The sequence below is a fragment of the Moschus berezovskii genome, chromosome 17 (genome assembly GCF_049115385.1).
Source record: "Moschus berezovskii isolate FMDL1 chromosome 17, NW_MosBer_1.0, whole genome shotgun sequence".
Taxonomy (NCBI): Eukaryota; Metazoa; Chordata; class Mammalia; order Artiodactyla; family Moschidae; genus Moschus; species Moschus berezovskii.
The window spans coordinates 7050232-7066009 of NC_142476.1; the positions used below are offsets into that span (position 1 = coordinate 7050232).

General features: G+C 56.0%; 1 protein-coding gene across 1 annotated transcript in view; it reads left to right on the forward strand.

The window, feature by feature from the left end:
- Window positions 1–7755: 7755 nt before the first annotated feature.
- RASSF5 (Ras association domain family member 5) overlaps window positions 7756–15778 on the forward strand; it is a 75324-nt gene continuing 67301 nt past the window's right edge. Inside the window, exon 1 of the mRNA XM_055419989.2 lies at window positions 7756–8260. Within this exon, the coding sequence (XP_055275964.1) occupies window positions 7801–8260 (460 nt within the window). The 5' untranslated portion in view covers window positions 7756–7800. The remainder of the gene's footprint in view (window positions 8261–15778) is intronic.

The following is a 15778-nucleotide window of genomic DNA, read 5'->3' on the forward strand; positions in this document are numbered from 1 at the left end:
CGCAGAAACAGGTTTTTTTAGGTCAAGTCCAGCTGGTATTTTAAAGACATCTGTGCCTGTGTGGAGGGTGGACTGAAACTCCATGCCTGTGGTCTGTAAGGTGGAGACAGCATCTTTCAAAGCTGTGGGAAGGGACAGATTCTGCGTTTCCACAAGGGGGCTGAAACACTCCCTGGGGTCTCTGCACAGCTTCCCAGCCGCGCCTCCCGTGGCTAAGGCCACCACGCAGGCTGGGTGAGAAAACCGGAGCCCTTGTCTCCGACTGGCCCATCAGTGGCTCAGGTCCATCGCAAACCTTGGGGAAGAGGCCCCGCAGCATTCGGATCGATGGTGAACATGCCGTTAAAATAGGCCACTTGGTTCAAGGGGCCACCTGGAAGGAAGCAGGGGAGACGGGCCGGAGCGGCGGAGACCAGCCGGAGCAGGGGAGGCAGGCTGGGGCCCTGGAGGGGCTGGTATCGCCTGTGCAGTTTCCTCTTTACAGACAGGCGTTCTGGTTCAAAACCCAGATTCTGGGACCCTCCCCACCTCCTGATTCCCGTCTGGAAGGATATGGCCCTGGAACCTGCCTTGTGGACGTTTCCCCCGTGATTCTCCCACAAGCTCTGAAGTTCAAGGACACCGAGGCAGAGTTTGCAGCCTCCAGTAGAGGCTGTATGGACGGCCGGTATGGACCCGCGGGCAGTGGTGGACACCGGACCAGGTGCCAGCCCACAACCTGGTGGCTGAGGCTGGGGAGGCCGGTCTCGGGGACAGAGGCGTGGCCTCCCTTCTCCTGGGCCAGCACGTGCTCTCTGAGGCCGCCTCCCTGCAGCAGGGACAGCCCGGGAGGATTCCCACAGCCGGTCGTCTGGGGGCTTATTCCCAAACTGCTTCAGTAATTTTGCAAAGCATGGGATTCCTGGCTGCTTTTTGCTTCATCTCACACACGTGCATGCAAAAAACCTCTGTAATCCAGCAACCCCGATGGGAGGTGGTGAGGAACGAGCCAGCGTGACCTGAAGTAGCTTCAGTGTATTCTTGGAAGCTCAGAATCACTGCGGCCACTTGACACAGGCCCGTCCTTTCCCTGGAGCCTTCATGAGGCCGAGATAGAAGAAGGGAGAAGAGTGGGAGTGAGGTGGCGGGGAGGGAAGGAGGGAGGGATGGGGAGGGAGGGAGAGGTATAGGGGTGGCGAGGAGAGACAGAGGGGAGGGGGGCAGAAACTAGAGGAACCGCGGAGGCCCAGAGGAGGGGCAGGTGTGTGTGCACGCGTGCAGACACACACACATGCTCCCAGTGGGAAGCGGCCCAGCCCCTCTGCCCCACCAGCCTGCCCCTGCCCTGACCACGGCTGCCGGCCACGGTGATGGCTTAGACCTGGACTGTCCGTGGCTGTGGCTCGGCGCCCCGCTCTGGCTGAGGACAAAAGCTGCTGACAAACGGGCCTGGAATATCTGAGTTTTTCCAACACGGAGAGAAGAAACACACACACGGAAACCAGCCTTATCACGAGCCTGGCAGAGCGGCTGGGGACGGAAGAATTCCATCACTGAGGCACAGGGGGAGGCGGCGCCCCTGCACTGCTGAAACACCAGCCCACCCCCCGCGTCCACAGAGCGACGCCGCCCCAGGAGCCCTCCTGCTCCTGCTCACACTGCCAGCCCAGTTTGCCCCTCTGGCCACCAGGCAGCATCGAGGACCTAGAGGATCCCCCAGGAGCACTGGTGCTACACACAAAGCCCAAGCCCCTGAGAAGGGTGATGGTGCCCCGAGCCCCAACCCCTGGCCAGTTTCTAGCACATGAAGGCAGAGAATCCACCCCGGTGACCAGCAACTTTGGAGGACGTACCCGAGTCCTAAATGGAGCGCCCAACACCAGCCCACTTCTCCCGGCTCCCACAGGTCCTGGGGGGCCTTCTAGTCTCCCTCGACCAGACAGTTCCTTCATCTCCCCCTCCTTGGGTGCAGGGGGCCATGGCTTGAGGGGATGCTAAGAAATAAATTCTGTATTAGGTACAGGTTGGGAGCCTACAGCCGAGTTCATTTCACTAAACATTTAACGAGCACGTCCTCTTTGCCCGGCACAGGGGCAGAAAGACTGACAGTCAGGGAGGCAAAAATGTGCGAACCTACCTGTGACTCACGTTAGGATGCAGGAGAAGCAATGCGCTGGGCCTGGGGGACTCCGGGAAGACCCTGTGCAGGGCCTGCTATCTGGACTAGACTTCGAAAGTTGAACAAGATTGCAACAGAGAGAGAAGAATGCGGAAAGAGTTTCTTCAAAAGGCACCTACAGAGTGAGACCAGAGGTTTTAAACACTGCCATTTGTACCACACCGGCTGGGCAGTGCCAAGGCAAAATCAGAGATCTCAATCCAACCTGTGACACCTTTGGGGGCCAATCACATGCCTTCTCTGACCCTCAGTTCTCTCATCTGTAAAGTAGGCATGCCGGCCACTTCAGAGTTGCTGTGAAGATGGGATCGTTCAAGCCGAGGGTGCCTGCCATACAGCAGGTATTCAATGCGTGTTTCTAGAGTAAATATGTATAACACACTGCACTTTGCAAAGGACCGTCACAAACATTTTCATTCCCCAACAATTTGTTGTCATGGCGCCTGCTCACAGTATAGCAGTGAAAGGTGCTCCCCACTCTCTGAGGAGGCTGAGCTCTGCCTGCAGAAGCTGCCGGGAGGGGACAGAAGCCGTGAGGAAGAGGCGTCCTCCGGCAGCTTCTCAGGGTAAGAGCACTTCCTCAGACATCTGCGGGGCAGCTCGCACAGTCCCGACTGCCCGCTGCCTTGGTCCCATTTTCAGAGTGTGGTCTCTGGGTCATGTTCATCAAACTCACATAAGATACAAGCCAATGTCCAGATTTAGGGAACTGATCTCTGCAGGGAGGGCCTGGAATCCACATTTGGAAGAAACTCAGGCTCATGAAGTCTGGGAAGGTTGCGGGGCCATTATGCCTGCCACTCCTTCAGCCTGGACCATGCTTGCCCAGATAGACGAAGGGCTGGCGCCACTCAGGACCGAGTTTAAACGTCTGCCCCTCAGAGAGGTGCTTCCTGCCTCCAGTCCAGTCCGACAGCCCCTGCTGCCATCTGTCCCTCACTGCACTTTGTCATCAAGTGCGCATGACCTGAGGCTCTGTTACACTCAGGCTGACATGTCTATTAGCTAACTCTCCGCCTAAACTTATATTTAGCTTCAGGAACATGGCCATTTCACTGTTGCACCTTTAATGCCTAAAATAGCACCTGAGATATAGTGGACATTAGGTGATCCCTTGTTAAATGAGTAATTGCTCCGTGCTCTTAAAGATGGCAAGAAGGGATCGTTTGTGCTGTTGACCAAGTACTTCCAGCTCTTTTGCCATCCTGAGCACAAGGAAGGAAAGCACTTTCCACCCTTCTTGTGGAGGGTGGGCTTTAGAACTGATTCTAGCCGACGAGGAGCGAGCAGAAGTAGCTGGTGTTTTTGCATGCTGCTCTCAGAGCCTTGGGGATCTCTGCGTCCCTCTGGTTTGGTGCTGGGCAACATCCCATGGCGCCTGGATCCCTGACTCTGAGAAACAAAGTCTCCCCACCAACAGGCAAGGGGGCATGCAATGTGAGTGAGAAAGCAGTCTCTGGTTGCAAGGCATTGGGACACTGGGTTGTTTACTGCAGCGCAGCCTGACCTGTCCTGACAGGTCCAGTGACCCAAGCAGACAGGTGTCCTGGCACAATCACTGGGCGGTCCCTAAGGCCCTTTGGGGGTTTCAGGCGACTGCAAATGCCTCCAAGCCAGACAAACCCAGAAGCTTTCCCTTCAGAAAGTCAGGCCACATTCTCTCCTCCTCTTTTCCTTCCTACTGGGAAGCTCCCTGCTGGGTGGGGGTGTGGGGTGGGGTGGGGTGGGGTGGGGGTGTTAGGAGATAGCCTTGAAACAAGTCACCCACTGGGGGAACCAAGAGACCACCTCTGAAGTGACCTCACACACTCAGACTCACTGTCAGCATCCTTCCCTTTGGTCAAAAGGAAAAACAGCACACCCACTCTTCTGGGAGTGAGTCACAAGCAGAAAAAAAGTCAGTGGCTCCGAGCCAAGAGGATCTGCTAGCAAGGGGAGAAAACTCCCAGTGGAGGTGTCTCAGCAGATGCTGTGGGCTCGCCCTTGTGGCCGGAATGACCAAAGGCCAACCCGAGCAGGTCCGAACTTCAAGCATCAGACATTATCCCCGGTCCTGGCCCTACCATGAGCCTGGAGTTTATTTAGTACTTCCCTGATGAAGGAAAATGGGCTGCGTGTGTGTGTGTGTGTGTGTGTGTGTGTGTGTGTGTGTGTGTGTGTGATGGGAGAGGATGCTCTTCTGGGGAAGAAGGAGACGGGGCTGGGAAAGATGACATCAGAAGAGGCAAGTTCCTGGCAGAGAGCCTCCTGCTGGGGTTCAGGAGAGGCAGTAGCCTCGCCTGACCTCAGTCTCTAGCTCAGGGAGATGAACTGGGTCCCATGGAATCATGTTATCTCCACTTTCATCTCCCTTCCGTCCCTGAAGCCACATGCAAGGCTCTGGCCCTGCTGGAGCGCTTTCCCCCAGTTCTCCTCCAGATCAGAGCTGGGGCGGGACAACTAAACCAGAGCACTCTCCTGCCCAGCTCAGGAACCTGGGCAAGGGGATTAGTCTGCAGTGTCCCAGAGCCAGAGGAGACACACCCCGTGAGCCTCTCCATCCCAGGAATCTGGGCTGGGCTGCCCAAACTCATGCTGAAGGGAGGGGGATGAAGGACAGCAAGGGCCATTGCTGGTGATTTCACAAACGGCATTTCAAAACTGGCTCTTGGGTGACGCACTCTTTGCCAGGTCCCTTCGCCACATCAGACTATCACCAGAGCTCGAGCTTGGCCCACGCCCTGGGCCTCTCCCAGCCCTCTGCTCTCCCAAATCTGCAGGAAGTGACCTTCAAACAAGTCTCAAGCCTGTCACCAGAGGTGGATAATAGAGGGTGGATTCAAGCAAACGTATATGCAGTACAGGTTTCTGCAACTGGCCTCTCGAGAACTGCTTGCAGAAAAAGTGGGAGAGATGGCGAAAAAAGCCCACAAAGGCAAATCGGTCTTTTCTGGGTCAACATCTGCCAGAAAACATTGCAGAATTAGCCCCCACTGTGTTTTTCTCAGTCGTGTCCCACTGAACTTCAGCTGCTCTGCAGGGCAAAGAGCAGAGAATCCTATTTTCTTCTTGCCCCCCTCGATCTAAAGTAATAGACCAGCAGCATCAACACTGCCTGGAAACTTGTTTAAAATGCAAAATCTCAAACTGTTACATATAGGATGGGCAAACAAGGTTCTACTGCATAGCCCAGGGAAATACGGTCAATATCCTGTAATAAACCATAATGGAAAAGAAAAAAACATATACAAAATCCCAAACCCCAGGCCCAGACTAACTGACTCGGAAACTCAGGGGGTGGAGCTCGGTAATGTGTGATTCCACAAGCCCTCCAGGTGACTGTGATGCATGGCAGCATTTGAAAACCAATATTAAAAAGCAGAGACATTACTTTGCCAACAAAGGTCCATCTAGTCAAGGCTATGGTTTTTCCCGTGGTCATGTATGGATGTGAGAATTGGACTGTGAAGAAAGCTGATCACCGAAGAATTGATGCTTTTGAACTGTGGTGTTGGAGAAGACTCTTGAGAGTCCCTTGGACTGCAAGGAGATCCAACCAGTCCATTCTAAAGGAGTTCAGTCCTGGGTGTTCATTGGAAGGACTGATGCTAAAGCTGAAACTGCAATACTTTGGCCACCTCATGCGACGAGTTGACTCACTGGAAAAGACTCTGATGCTGGGAAAGGTTGGGGGCGGGAGGAGAAGGGGACAACGGAGAATGAGATGGCTGGATGGCACCACCAACTCTGTGGACATGAGTTTGAGTGAGCTCCGGGAGTTGGTGATGGACAGGGAGGCCTGGCGTGCTGTGATTCATGGGGTCGCGGAGAGTCGGACACGACGGAGCGACTGCACTGTCTGATGGAGAGAAAGCAAGGCGCAGACGGGAGAGGTGCAGGAGGCGGGCGGAGCGGGGTGGCCGGGCTCACAGGCCCCCGTCTCACACCTTCTGCTTCATAGCTCTGTGCTCTTCGCCACATTCTTGCCATGCGCTCAGAAGCAGCCTCAGGAGGTGAGAGCCTTTGGTGAGACCCAGGGATCAAAGGATCCATGGCTGCCACCACCATGAGGGAGAAGCCGTGGGCCAAAGCAAGCTGGGCATTCCCTGGCCTCTGCACTGTTGAAATTTTAGGAATCACCTAAAAACGAACCTCCAAGGGGAAATCCAAAAGCAAAAGGGAGGATTCCCCTGGAAGACACTAGGGGGAGACCCATCTCTGGCCTGGGAAGGGGAGGGAGAAACTCAGGTCTAGAAGAACTCAGACCGTGTGTTTCTCAAGCTGATTTGCTGGTGACCTCTACTAAATCAACCAAACTGAACCGTACCTTTCGAGAGGACGGGCAGTGACCACAGTCAGAGTGACGGAACCAGAGAGGATGAGGAAAGCACCAAGTGTCTGCTCACTCCCAGTCCAGTGTCCGGCTAAGGAAACTATAGAGGCTAGAGAGGGCCCGGGGTCACACAGCAGGTCTGTGAGGGGACACAGGTTCGGAGCCCCAGCAGGCCCGGTTCCCCACCCAGGAGAGATGGGCAAGGCCGCTTACTTACTTGGTGCGACCCAGGGCTAAAAGACAATGCTAGCCTTTTGTTCAAAAACTGTTAAGGCTTTCAAGGCGACAACAGCGGAGCATTAAAATCGAGAGGAGGGGGAGGTTGTGAAGCCTGTCCTCAGACCGACAGAAAGGAATCTCTCTCCGAGTCCCACAGGGGGGCTGTCCACACCAGGTACAAAGCAGGGCTTTTGCGGGCGGGGGTGGTGGTGGTATTTCCACAGTAATTACGAGAACAGCTATGGGAGAGGCAGATTTGACTTCGGAAGGAAAGCTCTCCCAACCCACGGGGCGCCGGAGTGTTCGGAAACAGTCCTGGGATCACCAGAACTCCAGACTTCTGGGAAAGGACTCTCCTACCGGCCAGGGCTGCTGCGAAAGGGGAAATCCAACCAGGGTGGACGTGGCGAGCGGACAGCCCGCTGCCATCAGCATCGGAAGCGTCCCCCGCCGTCACGGGACTCGGAGCCGCGGCGGGCCCGCGAGCCGGAGCCGGGCATCCCCTGCCTGCGCCCCGGTCGGCGCGCGCGGGGGCGGCGGACTGCGGCGAGCGCCGGAGGGGAAGGGCCGGGCGACGCGTCCCTCCAGTCGGCGTGAAAACCGGGAGGCCAACGGACCGACCCTGAGCCGGTGGACGTCTCCCTGGACCCCCATCCTCCGTTTCTAAGCCCTTCCCTCCGGTCCGCTCCCTCCTCGGGCGGGTTGGGGTGTGGACTGGGGGCGTGGGAACCTGGGGTTGGCGGGTGGAAATCTGGGGTTGGGGTGAAGGATGGGAGAGGAGAGGAGGTAGGGCTGAAGGCAGGAGGCTCCCACAGAGTGCCTCTTGAGTAATCCTGTAAAGAAGCTTTCCACGTGCAATCCTTCAGTTGCCCCGGCTACCTGAAGACACCCCGAAATCCACACTCGCCCAGGCGTCCCCCACTGCCGCCCCTGCCCCTCGGGCGTCGGTGGCTCCCTCGGGTCGTCCTTCCTGCCTCTCCGAGGTCTCCCCGCCCTCGCCCCGCCCCGCAGGCTGCGGTCCCTTTAAAGGCGCGCCGGTCTGGGGCCGCCCCGCTCTCGAGGCGGACTCGGGAGGAGCGCCAGCGCGGAGCTCCGCCGCGGCCAGCCCGGCATGGCCATGGCGTCCCCGGCCATTGGCCAGCGCCCGTACCGGCTGCTCTTGGAGCCAGAACCGCCGCGCTATCTGCAGAGCCTGGGAGGCCCCGAGCCGCCGCCGCCGCCGCTCCCGGGCCACTCCTCGCGCCGCTGCGCCCCCGCGCCCCTCTCCACTGCGCCCGGGGCGCACGAGAGACGCGGTGCCCGGAGGGCCGCCCGGGGGGACCCGGAGCCCCAGCCCCGGACCTCCCGACCCGCTCGCCCTCTCCGGCCTGGTCTGCAGCAGAGACTGCGGCGGCGGCCTGGCGCGCCCCGGCCCCGCGACGTGCGCAGCATCTTCGAGCAGCCGCAGGATCCCCGCGTCCCGGCGGAGCGAGGCGAGGGCCACTGCTTCGCGGAACTGGCGCTGCGGGGCGGCCGCGGCTGGTGCGACCTGTGCGGGCGAGAGGTGTGGCGGCGCGCGCTGCGCTGCGCTAGTAAGTGTGAGGGTCGGGGCGCGGCGGGGCTGGGGGCCGCGGGAAGACCGCAGTCCGCCTGCTAGCGACTGCCAGGGAGCCGGCTGGGGCGAGCCGAGAGGGGGCGCGCCGAGAGGGGGCCTCCGGCTCCAGGGGAGACCAGCATTTTCACCGAGGGAGGTAGCCCCTGGACACACTCTGCTCCTTCGTGCCCTGCACGGTGTGCTTCAGTGCCTAGGTATGCTTATGTGCTCTTTAACAAACACCTCTTCCTCTGATAGGTGCGCGCCTCGCTCCTCTCCAGATCCAGCCAGTACACACACAGACACACACACACACAGGCTGGGGTTGATGCCTGATGCTACCAGATCATTCCCTTGTCTCCAGTGCCCTCTCTTGCTTTTTTGTAGCTTCTTGAGAGAGGGTTGTGAGTCTTCTTGAGATGACCGTTTGGCCCGTGCTTATTAGGGTGATGGCAGATGACTTTGTTTGTCTGCCTGCCTGTGGTACACCCTTCCTCCAGGGTGACCTGTGGGGACAGGGAAGGGACCTGGTTGGGCTTTGGATGGACAGGGGCCATGAGACTTGAGAAGAGTGTGAAGTGACCCTGGATCCGTGCCCTCTCCCGCCTTCCACCTCTGGCCCCTCAGACCTTTGCCCTCTGCTCTGATGTTTGGCTGGGCCCTGCTTCCTCCTCTTCCTCCTACTGGCTACTGCACCAGGCAGCAGGCTCGAGAATTACCCAACTACCTGCCCTGTGTCACCCTCGCCAGAGCTGTCAGGTCCCTCCAGCCTCTTCCTGAGCCAGAATCTTCTCAAAGCCTGACTATAAAACACTGGACATCCACTGTATAGATTTTCTGAGCACATTTGCGGTCTTCTTGGGCATTTGTTATTCTTCTTTTCCAGCAGTTAGGTGCGTATATTTCTTCAGTGATGTTTCTTCTTTTCCTATTAGATTTATCCAGAAAAATAGATTTCTTCTTTTCCTATTCCCCACCCCATATTTGCTGTTGCCATGTCTGGCAGACGATACCCACACCCATGTGTGTGTGTGTTTATGTAGATAGTTTAAATAATTGAAGCGCAGATAATGGCACAACCTCTAGAAAGCATCTCTGGAAATGGCTTGGGGTTGCGTCTTTCAGCCAGGCCTCTTCCCACATGACGGCAGCCCCCACCTCCCATCCAGCTGCAGCTCTGTGCAGCAGCAACTATCACACCCTCGGCAGGAGAGCCTGACTTGCCTCTCTGCAGTCCCCAGCCAAGGCTGTGCAGTGTGCTTCCCACTGCAGCTGGCTTCAGGGAAGCAGAGCTCTGACTCGAAGCCAGGATCCAGCGGAAGAGGAGTGTGTGTGGGGGGGAGGGGGGCGGGTTCTGCTCCCTCCACCGTCAGAACTCAGTTCAGGTGCTAATTAATAAGGAAAGGGCGATAGATAAAGAAATGCGTGATGTGGGCGGAGGGCTGCTGTCACTTGGCAAATCGCCCTGACCTTCAGCAGAATCAAATGCAACTTTCCCACACATGTGTTTGCAGCTTTTGCCTTCTTAAGGGCCCTGGGGTACTTTACTGCCTCCCAACGGTAACATAGAGAGGCAGTATCCTCATTGTAATGGGTTTTAATGTGCTGGAATCCCAGGAAAGCCTCTTCGTTGGAATTCTAGTTTGTATTAGGACATTGAGGACTTCCAGTTGGTCCAGTGGTTAAGACTTCGTGCTTCCACTGCAGGGTTTGATCCCTCATCGGGAAACTTAATATATTGCATGCCGTGCAGCATGGCAAAAACCGAGAAAAGTTTAAAAGTAAGAGTGAAAAAGACACTGGAGGACTGTATCAATTGTTGAACATTTGGCATCTAGTTTTAGGACTTGTGGGGTTGTCGTTGGTAATGGTGTCTGTGTGTTTATTTGTGTATATGTGTGACACGCCATGATTAAATGAATTTAATGGCTCAGCTGGTAAAGAATCTGCCTACAGTGTGGGAGACCTGGGTTGGAAAGATCCCCTGTAGAATGGAAAGGCTACCCACTCCAGTATTCTGGCCTGGAGAACTCCATGGGGTCGCAAAGAGTCAGACATGACTGAGCGACTCTCACTTTCACACTTCCACATCAGACAGTTTCTTGCGAAAAGGAAGCCCCAGGTGAACAGGTGTGTCCTCTGATCTCTGTGTGACTTGGTAGCCCTCAGCTAGGTGGGTTAGTACCAACCAGGGATGTCTGAACACCAGAGAGGGAGCAGAGTTGGAATCAAGGGGCTACAGAGAGGAGCCTCTGTTTGTCATTTTTAATATTTAACTGACTGTGGACTTGTAGCTTGATGGAAACAGTTGAGAAATGTTCTGATGGCTGGCAGGTAGAGACACAGCAGGCCAAACTCACCAATCATCCTTCTTTTAACTGAAGTTCTAATTCCATGGTTAGGTGGGTTTGTTTTATCTTTGTTTTAAAAAGCAAGGGTCAGAAACATGACTTTTGAAAGGCAGTATTCTGCAGTGCCTAAGAGTACAGCCTGGAACCAGAAGACCTAGGTTTGAATCCTGATTCTGCCAGTTAGTCTCTGTGTGACTCTGGGTACCTTTGTGTTCCACTTCTGTGTTTTAAAAAATTGAGATGGAGGCTGCTGAGGAAGCTGGCCCTTCCTTCTCAATTGTGTTCATGTGAGAATTAAATGAATTAATATATGGAAAGGGCTTAGAATAGTGCCTGGTAGAAGGCAGTGTAAATGTTTACGGCAGTATAAATGTTATTATTATCCCCTCCCATCCAGCGGCTGTAACAATTTTCCTGGGCTCCCGACACTTCTTAGGATCACCTTTCCAAACAGTGAGAGCAGTTTTCCAACTCTGCTTGGTTGCTGAGCTGAGTGGGGAAGAGGGTGTCCTGCACGTCCCAGGCGGGGCAGGGCAGGGCACTAACCACAGTGCCACTCCTGCCTGCTGTGGGCATCCTCACCGCGTGTTGGTGGCCTCGAGGTCATCAGGACCCTGGCACCGTGTATTTGTCACACTTTTCCCCAGCATAGAGCACCGTCTCATGCCTGATAAAGGCAGTCGTCTGTTTTTACTATTAAATCCCCCAGCTCTTGGAAACACATGGAGGGACAGTGGGTGTGTAAATGACATCTGTCTCAGCAGGAGGTTGACACTGGGTGGGAGCTGTGTTGGCAAAATGGGCTTTTAATAAGGGAAGCTTTTAGAAAACTGTCTTCCCACTGCCTTTTCAGTGAAAATTCCTCTATCTCAAGCTTATCCCTACTTCAAGGACTGTAACGGAGCTCTGGTTAATGCTGGATTTGCCAACAGGAGACGTTCAAAGTTGATATTCATTTCCAGGATTAAAGAACTCGTGTTTATTAGATAGAGAAGGAACTCTGGTGGGGATTGGGAGGGGGAGAGAGAGGTAGATTATGTGAAGTCATGTGTGTGTGTCTGGGGGTAGCGGGATAGTGGCCGTGGTGAGAATCCGTTTCCAGCATTCCAAGAGGGAATGGGCAGTAGCACACAACCCTTGAAACTCTCACGGACTGCCCTTTGCCTTTATTCTCAGGGGATGTCCCTTGCAGGTTGTGGACCCCTTCTTCTACAGAAGGAACGTGGCGTTAACCTTTTGTCTTGTTTTGGTGGATACATTAGCATCCTGGAGGAGGAAATGGTCTGCTTAAAATGGGAAAAGCTAAGTCCAACTCAACACCGAGAGAGGGATACTTGGACATGCCTTGCACATTACTAGAGAAGCGGGTCCTCCCTGGAGGGGTGTGCTCAGAGCTGTAAAGAGTTATGTGGTTGGGGTTATAGGGTGAAGGGGGGCCCTGGGGCTCACCATCCTGACCTCCCCCTCCTGTGGGAGACCTGTATTACGGTGGGAGTGTGAGGTGTTTGCCGTGGAGCCTGCTGGCATGGGAACGGGGACCTCCCGGGTGAGAGCCCCTTGTCGAGCCCTGTAGCTCTGTTTCAACACAGCATCAGTGGTCGGGCTTAACCCACCTCTCTGCACAGAGTGGACCCCCCACGTGACAGCTGCAGAGTCCCACAGACCCAGCCCCTCTCTTGGGTTCTTTGCAGAAGAGGTTACTGGAATATGGACATTGAGTCTCTCTGTAGCAGACCCAGGAATCTGGGGCACTTGGAAAGGGTTTTATTTGTCCTGGACACCTGGTAGCACTGAAGTATGTGGCTTAAAGTATCTTCATCAATTCAGGCCCATGCTTGGCCTTGGAGATTAGGAAAATTAAGCCCTGAAATGGACATTTCGTTGTTAGAGAGAGATAGTGGAATCCACCACCTCCCTCCCCTCCTCTGCTTCTGGCTCTGATTGGGGTTTTTCCTTGGGGAGAGTCCTGGCGGAGGGCTGGGGGGCATGGGAGGATAGCGGAAGGACCTGGGACTCTTGGGGAGAGGCCATCTGAGGCCCCCAAAGCTGCTGTGTTTCTTCTCCTCCCTGCTTCCTGTATTTTCACAAGATGAAAGTGAAAGGATTAAGTGTGGGTTTAATTTTTTCCCCCTATCCATCAGAGCATAAAATTTTCTGATTATGGAGTAAGAGGGGCTTGAATCCCAGGTACAGTCAAAAATGATTAATGCCACTTGTCTGCCAGCCTGATTAGACTTGGTAATGAGCGTGTGTATTCTCCCGCTGACCCAGCAGAGTTATCAGGGGGCAGTGGATTGACATCTCCCCTCCACTCTCTGGGCTTGATCTGGGATCCTCTCTCTTCTCCCCGAGTTTGCCAGTGAATTCAGCCGGTGCCAAGCCTGGCAGATAGGCCTTGCGGGGCAGGGGAAAGACTGCCCCCCAGCCCTGCCTGGCTGCTGAGGGGACCCTGTAGCCCCGGGAAGCTGGCTGCAGCCCTGGAGGCAGGACCCAGGGGCTCAGAGGGTGGCTGAGACTCAGGGCAGGCATGGCGCGGCTCTAAGAATGATGCACGCTGGAGGAGTTCTTCACGGGTCCACAGCCTTTTCTCTGAAGAGCCTGCAGCCTTTGCCTGCTGCTTCCACATTCATACCAGCGCAGATTCACGAGGTCAGGACGCAGGGAGGCTTCTGCTGGGGTCTCAGACGGAGAGAAGGAGGCACCCATCCATCTGGTAGGGGCAGGGGAGCTTAGAGCCTCATGCTGGGCAAACCCGACCTGCCCTGAAGGTGGCCTGCACCAGCTCAGGCTGTCACGCCATTTCCTGCCTTTGGTCCACACCCAGCATCTGGAGGACCTCTGGCTGCTGCCCACAGAGACATCCCAGCCCCTGCCTCCCCAGGGCTCTCCTGCGGGCCGCTCCCGATCCCCACCCCTCAGCCCGCAGTCTCCCCGGGGAGGGAGCTGCCTTCTGCTCTGGCCCTGCCAGCTGAGGCGCTGCGGAGGCTGCTGACGAAGCTGGCCCTTCCAGAGGCCCTTCCTGGTTGCCCTCCTCAGATGATGCGGTGAGTACCCTTGGGCAGGTGTTTGTGGGTGTGCAGAGCATGCAGAGGGGACATTCCCCCACCATGCTGGCTTCCATCAGTACCCGCCCCGTGGTCCTGCCATGCCCCTGGGGGAGGCTTCCTGCCTCTCGCAGGGCCTCACCCCACCCCGCCGCCCCCCGGGGCCCGGTCGCTCTCCCCTGGCTGGGTCGGGAAGCACTGCAGGCAGCTGACGCTGGCAAGGCCAGCCCTGACCCGGGAGATGGCTGTGCCTTTAGTCACTTTCGGTTTTTCTCCAAGAGTTTTGGCAGCTTCTCCATACATGTTCGGGGCCGGATCTCAGGGTTGGGAGGGGTGCTGGGCCAGCTTTTGGGCTTTCGGGGGACGAGGTGATGACAGCAGGCTCAGTTCCCTGGTGGAAGTGGAGTAAAAATCGGCGCCGGGGAGGACTCACAGGAGTGCTCCCCCAAGGTCAGTGCCGTCTTGACCTGGACCCGGGAGGTGATCCTGGGTGTTCTTGAAGGCCCCTCCACCCTGCCGATGTGGGCAGAGCCTGGTGGAGTCTGGGAGCCCTCCGCTGTGGGGTGTTGGCCGCCGTGGCCGGCAGGTTCATGCAGGGCCTGTTGGAGCCTGCCTGTGGTTCCTGGCGTGGAGAGCATTCTTGAGAGCTGTGCCCACAGGGAAAGCTGTGATGCTGGGCTCTCGTTTGCCTCGTTTGGGGAGGAAGTGGGGAGAGCGCAGGTCTGTCCTGGTATGGCAGTCCCGTGCCCAGCCTCCTGGCGGAGAGCACTCTGTCCTGTGAGCCCTGACTGCTGTAGCGCCCCTCAATGTTCTTCAGGGTTTTCTGGCTCACCCCTATTCCCCTGGCCTCATTGAGGGCATCGGCGGGGGGCGGGGGGCACGAACAGACGTTGTGTCGAGGGTTGGGAAGAGGGGTGACGTTGAAAAGTTCAAGCAGTTCCCGTGTGTCACTGGGCGGGCGGGCAGGCAGGCAGGGAGCCGGGTATGTCTCTCACCTGTGACCACAGTGAGCTGGGTCGTGTCTACTGTTCAGCGGAGGACCTGCAGGCCGCCTTCTGCTCCTCCTCCCCACTGCTTGAACAAACATTTCCAGGGCAGAGCAGATCTTACTCAGATGTCTGCAGTGGCTGTTGGCTTAGGGCTTCTAAAACATGAAAACTTGGCTTCTGTGTACCTTTCATAAATCAAACCACAGGTCCACAAAAGTCAGGCCTGAAAGAAGAGTGATGTTCTTCGCCCATTTTGTTTTTTTTTATCCTTTTATGTTTTGTTTCTCCCAGATGCCGGATCTGGGAGAGAATTGTCATATTTGCTGAAGATGCAAACTGGTATTCTGTGAGTCTACAAAGATGGGGACATTGACGTGAAAGAAGAAAGGACTGAGAATGGCCAAGGAACTGTGGGAGCAGAGATCAGTCTTATCTCAGAGAGGCCTTGGCCGGATCTAGTGTTTTCTTGCCTACTGGCTCTGCTGGGCCCAGCAGCACCCTTGAGAGGCAGGCAGGGCTGGTTGGATCATGGTCATCTCACAGACCAGGAGACCCAGCAACCAGAGAGTCAACGGCTTCTCTGATGACCCAGAGGGTTAGCACCAGAACCCAACACAGGCAGCGTTTTGCCCTGTGAGCTCGTGTCACTGAACGTGCCAGTTAGTGGAGCCTCCTCATTCACCTGCCAACAGATGCCGAAATGTCCGTAAAAAGAGATGCAGAAACAGAGACAGGGGAGCCGAGGGGTGGGTAAGTCCTGTCCAAGCTAGAGGATCAGCCGGGTCCTGGACGACTGAGAGCTCTTCTCAGGCTGTGGCTTCTAAATAGATTTTCAGCATGTGTAAATCATGAGGTCCTGACACAAAAGGTGAAGTTTTCCTTCAGTCTCAAGATAAAAGGAAGAAGTGTGTCTGTCCCCACCCCCACCCCACTGGTGTTAGCTGCGTGTAGCGGGGGTGGGCGTGGAAATGCAGGTGGAAGACTCTTCCTGGAACAAAAAAGATCCTCCTTGCTGTGACCCAGGGTCAGAGTTCATGACACAGGACCAAAGAGAAATTAGGTTGTGTCTCAGAGGGGACAACGATGGGAAGAAGAGTTGGATTGGGACTGGAAAATAAACTGAGGTTTATAT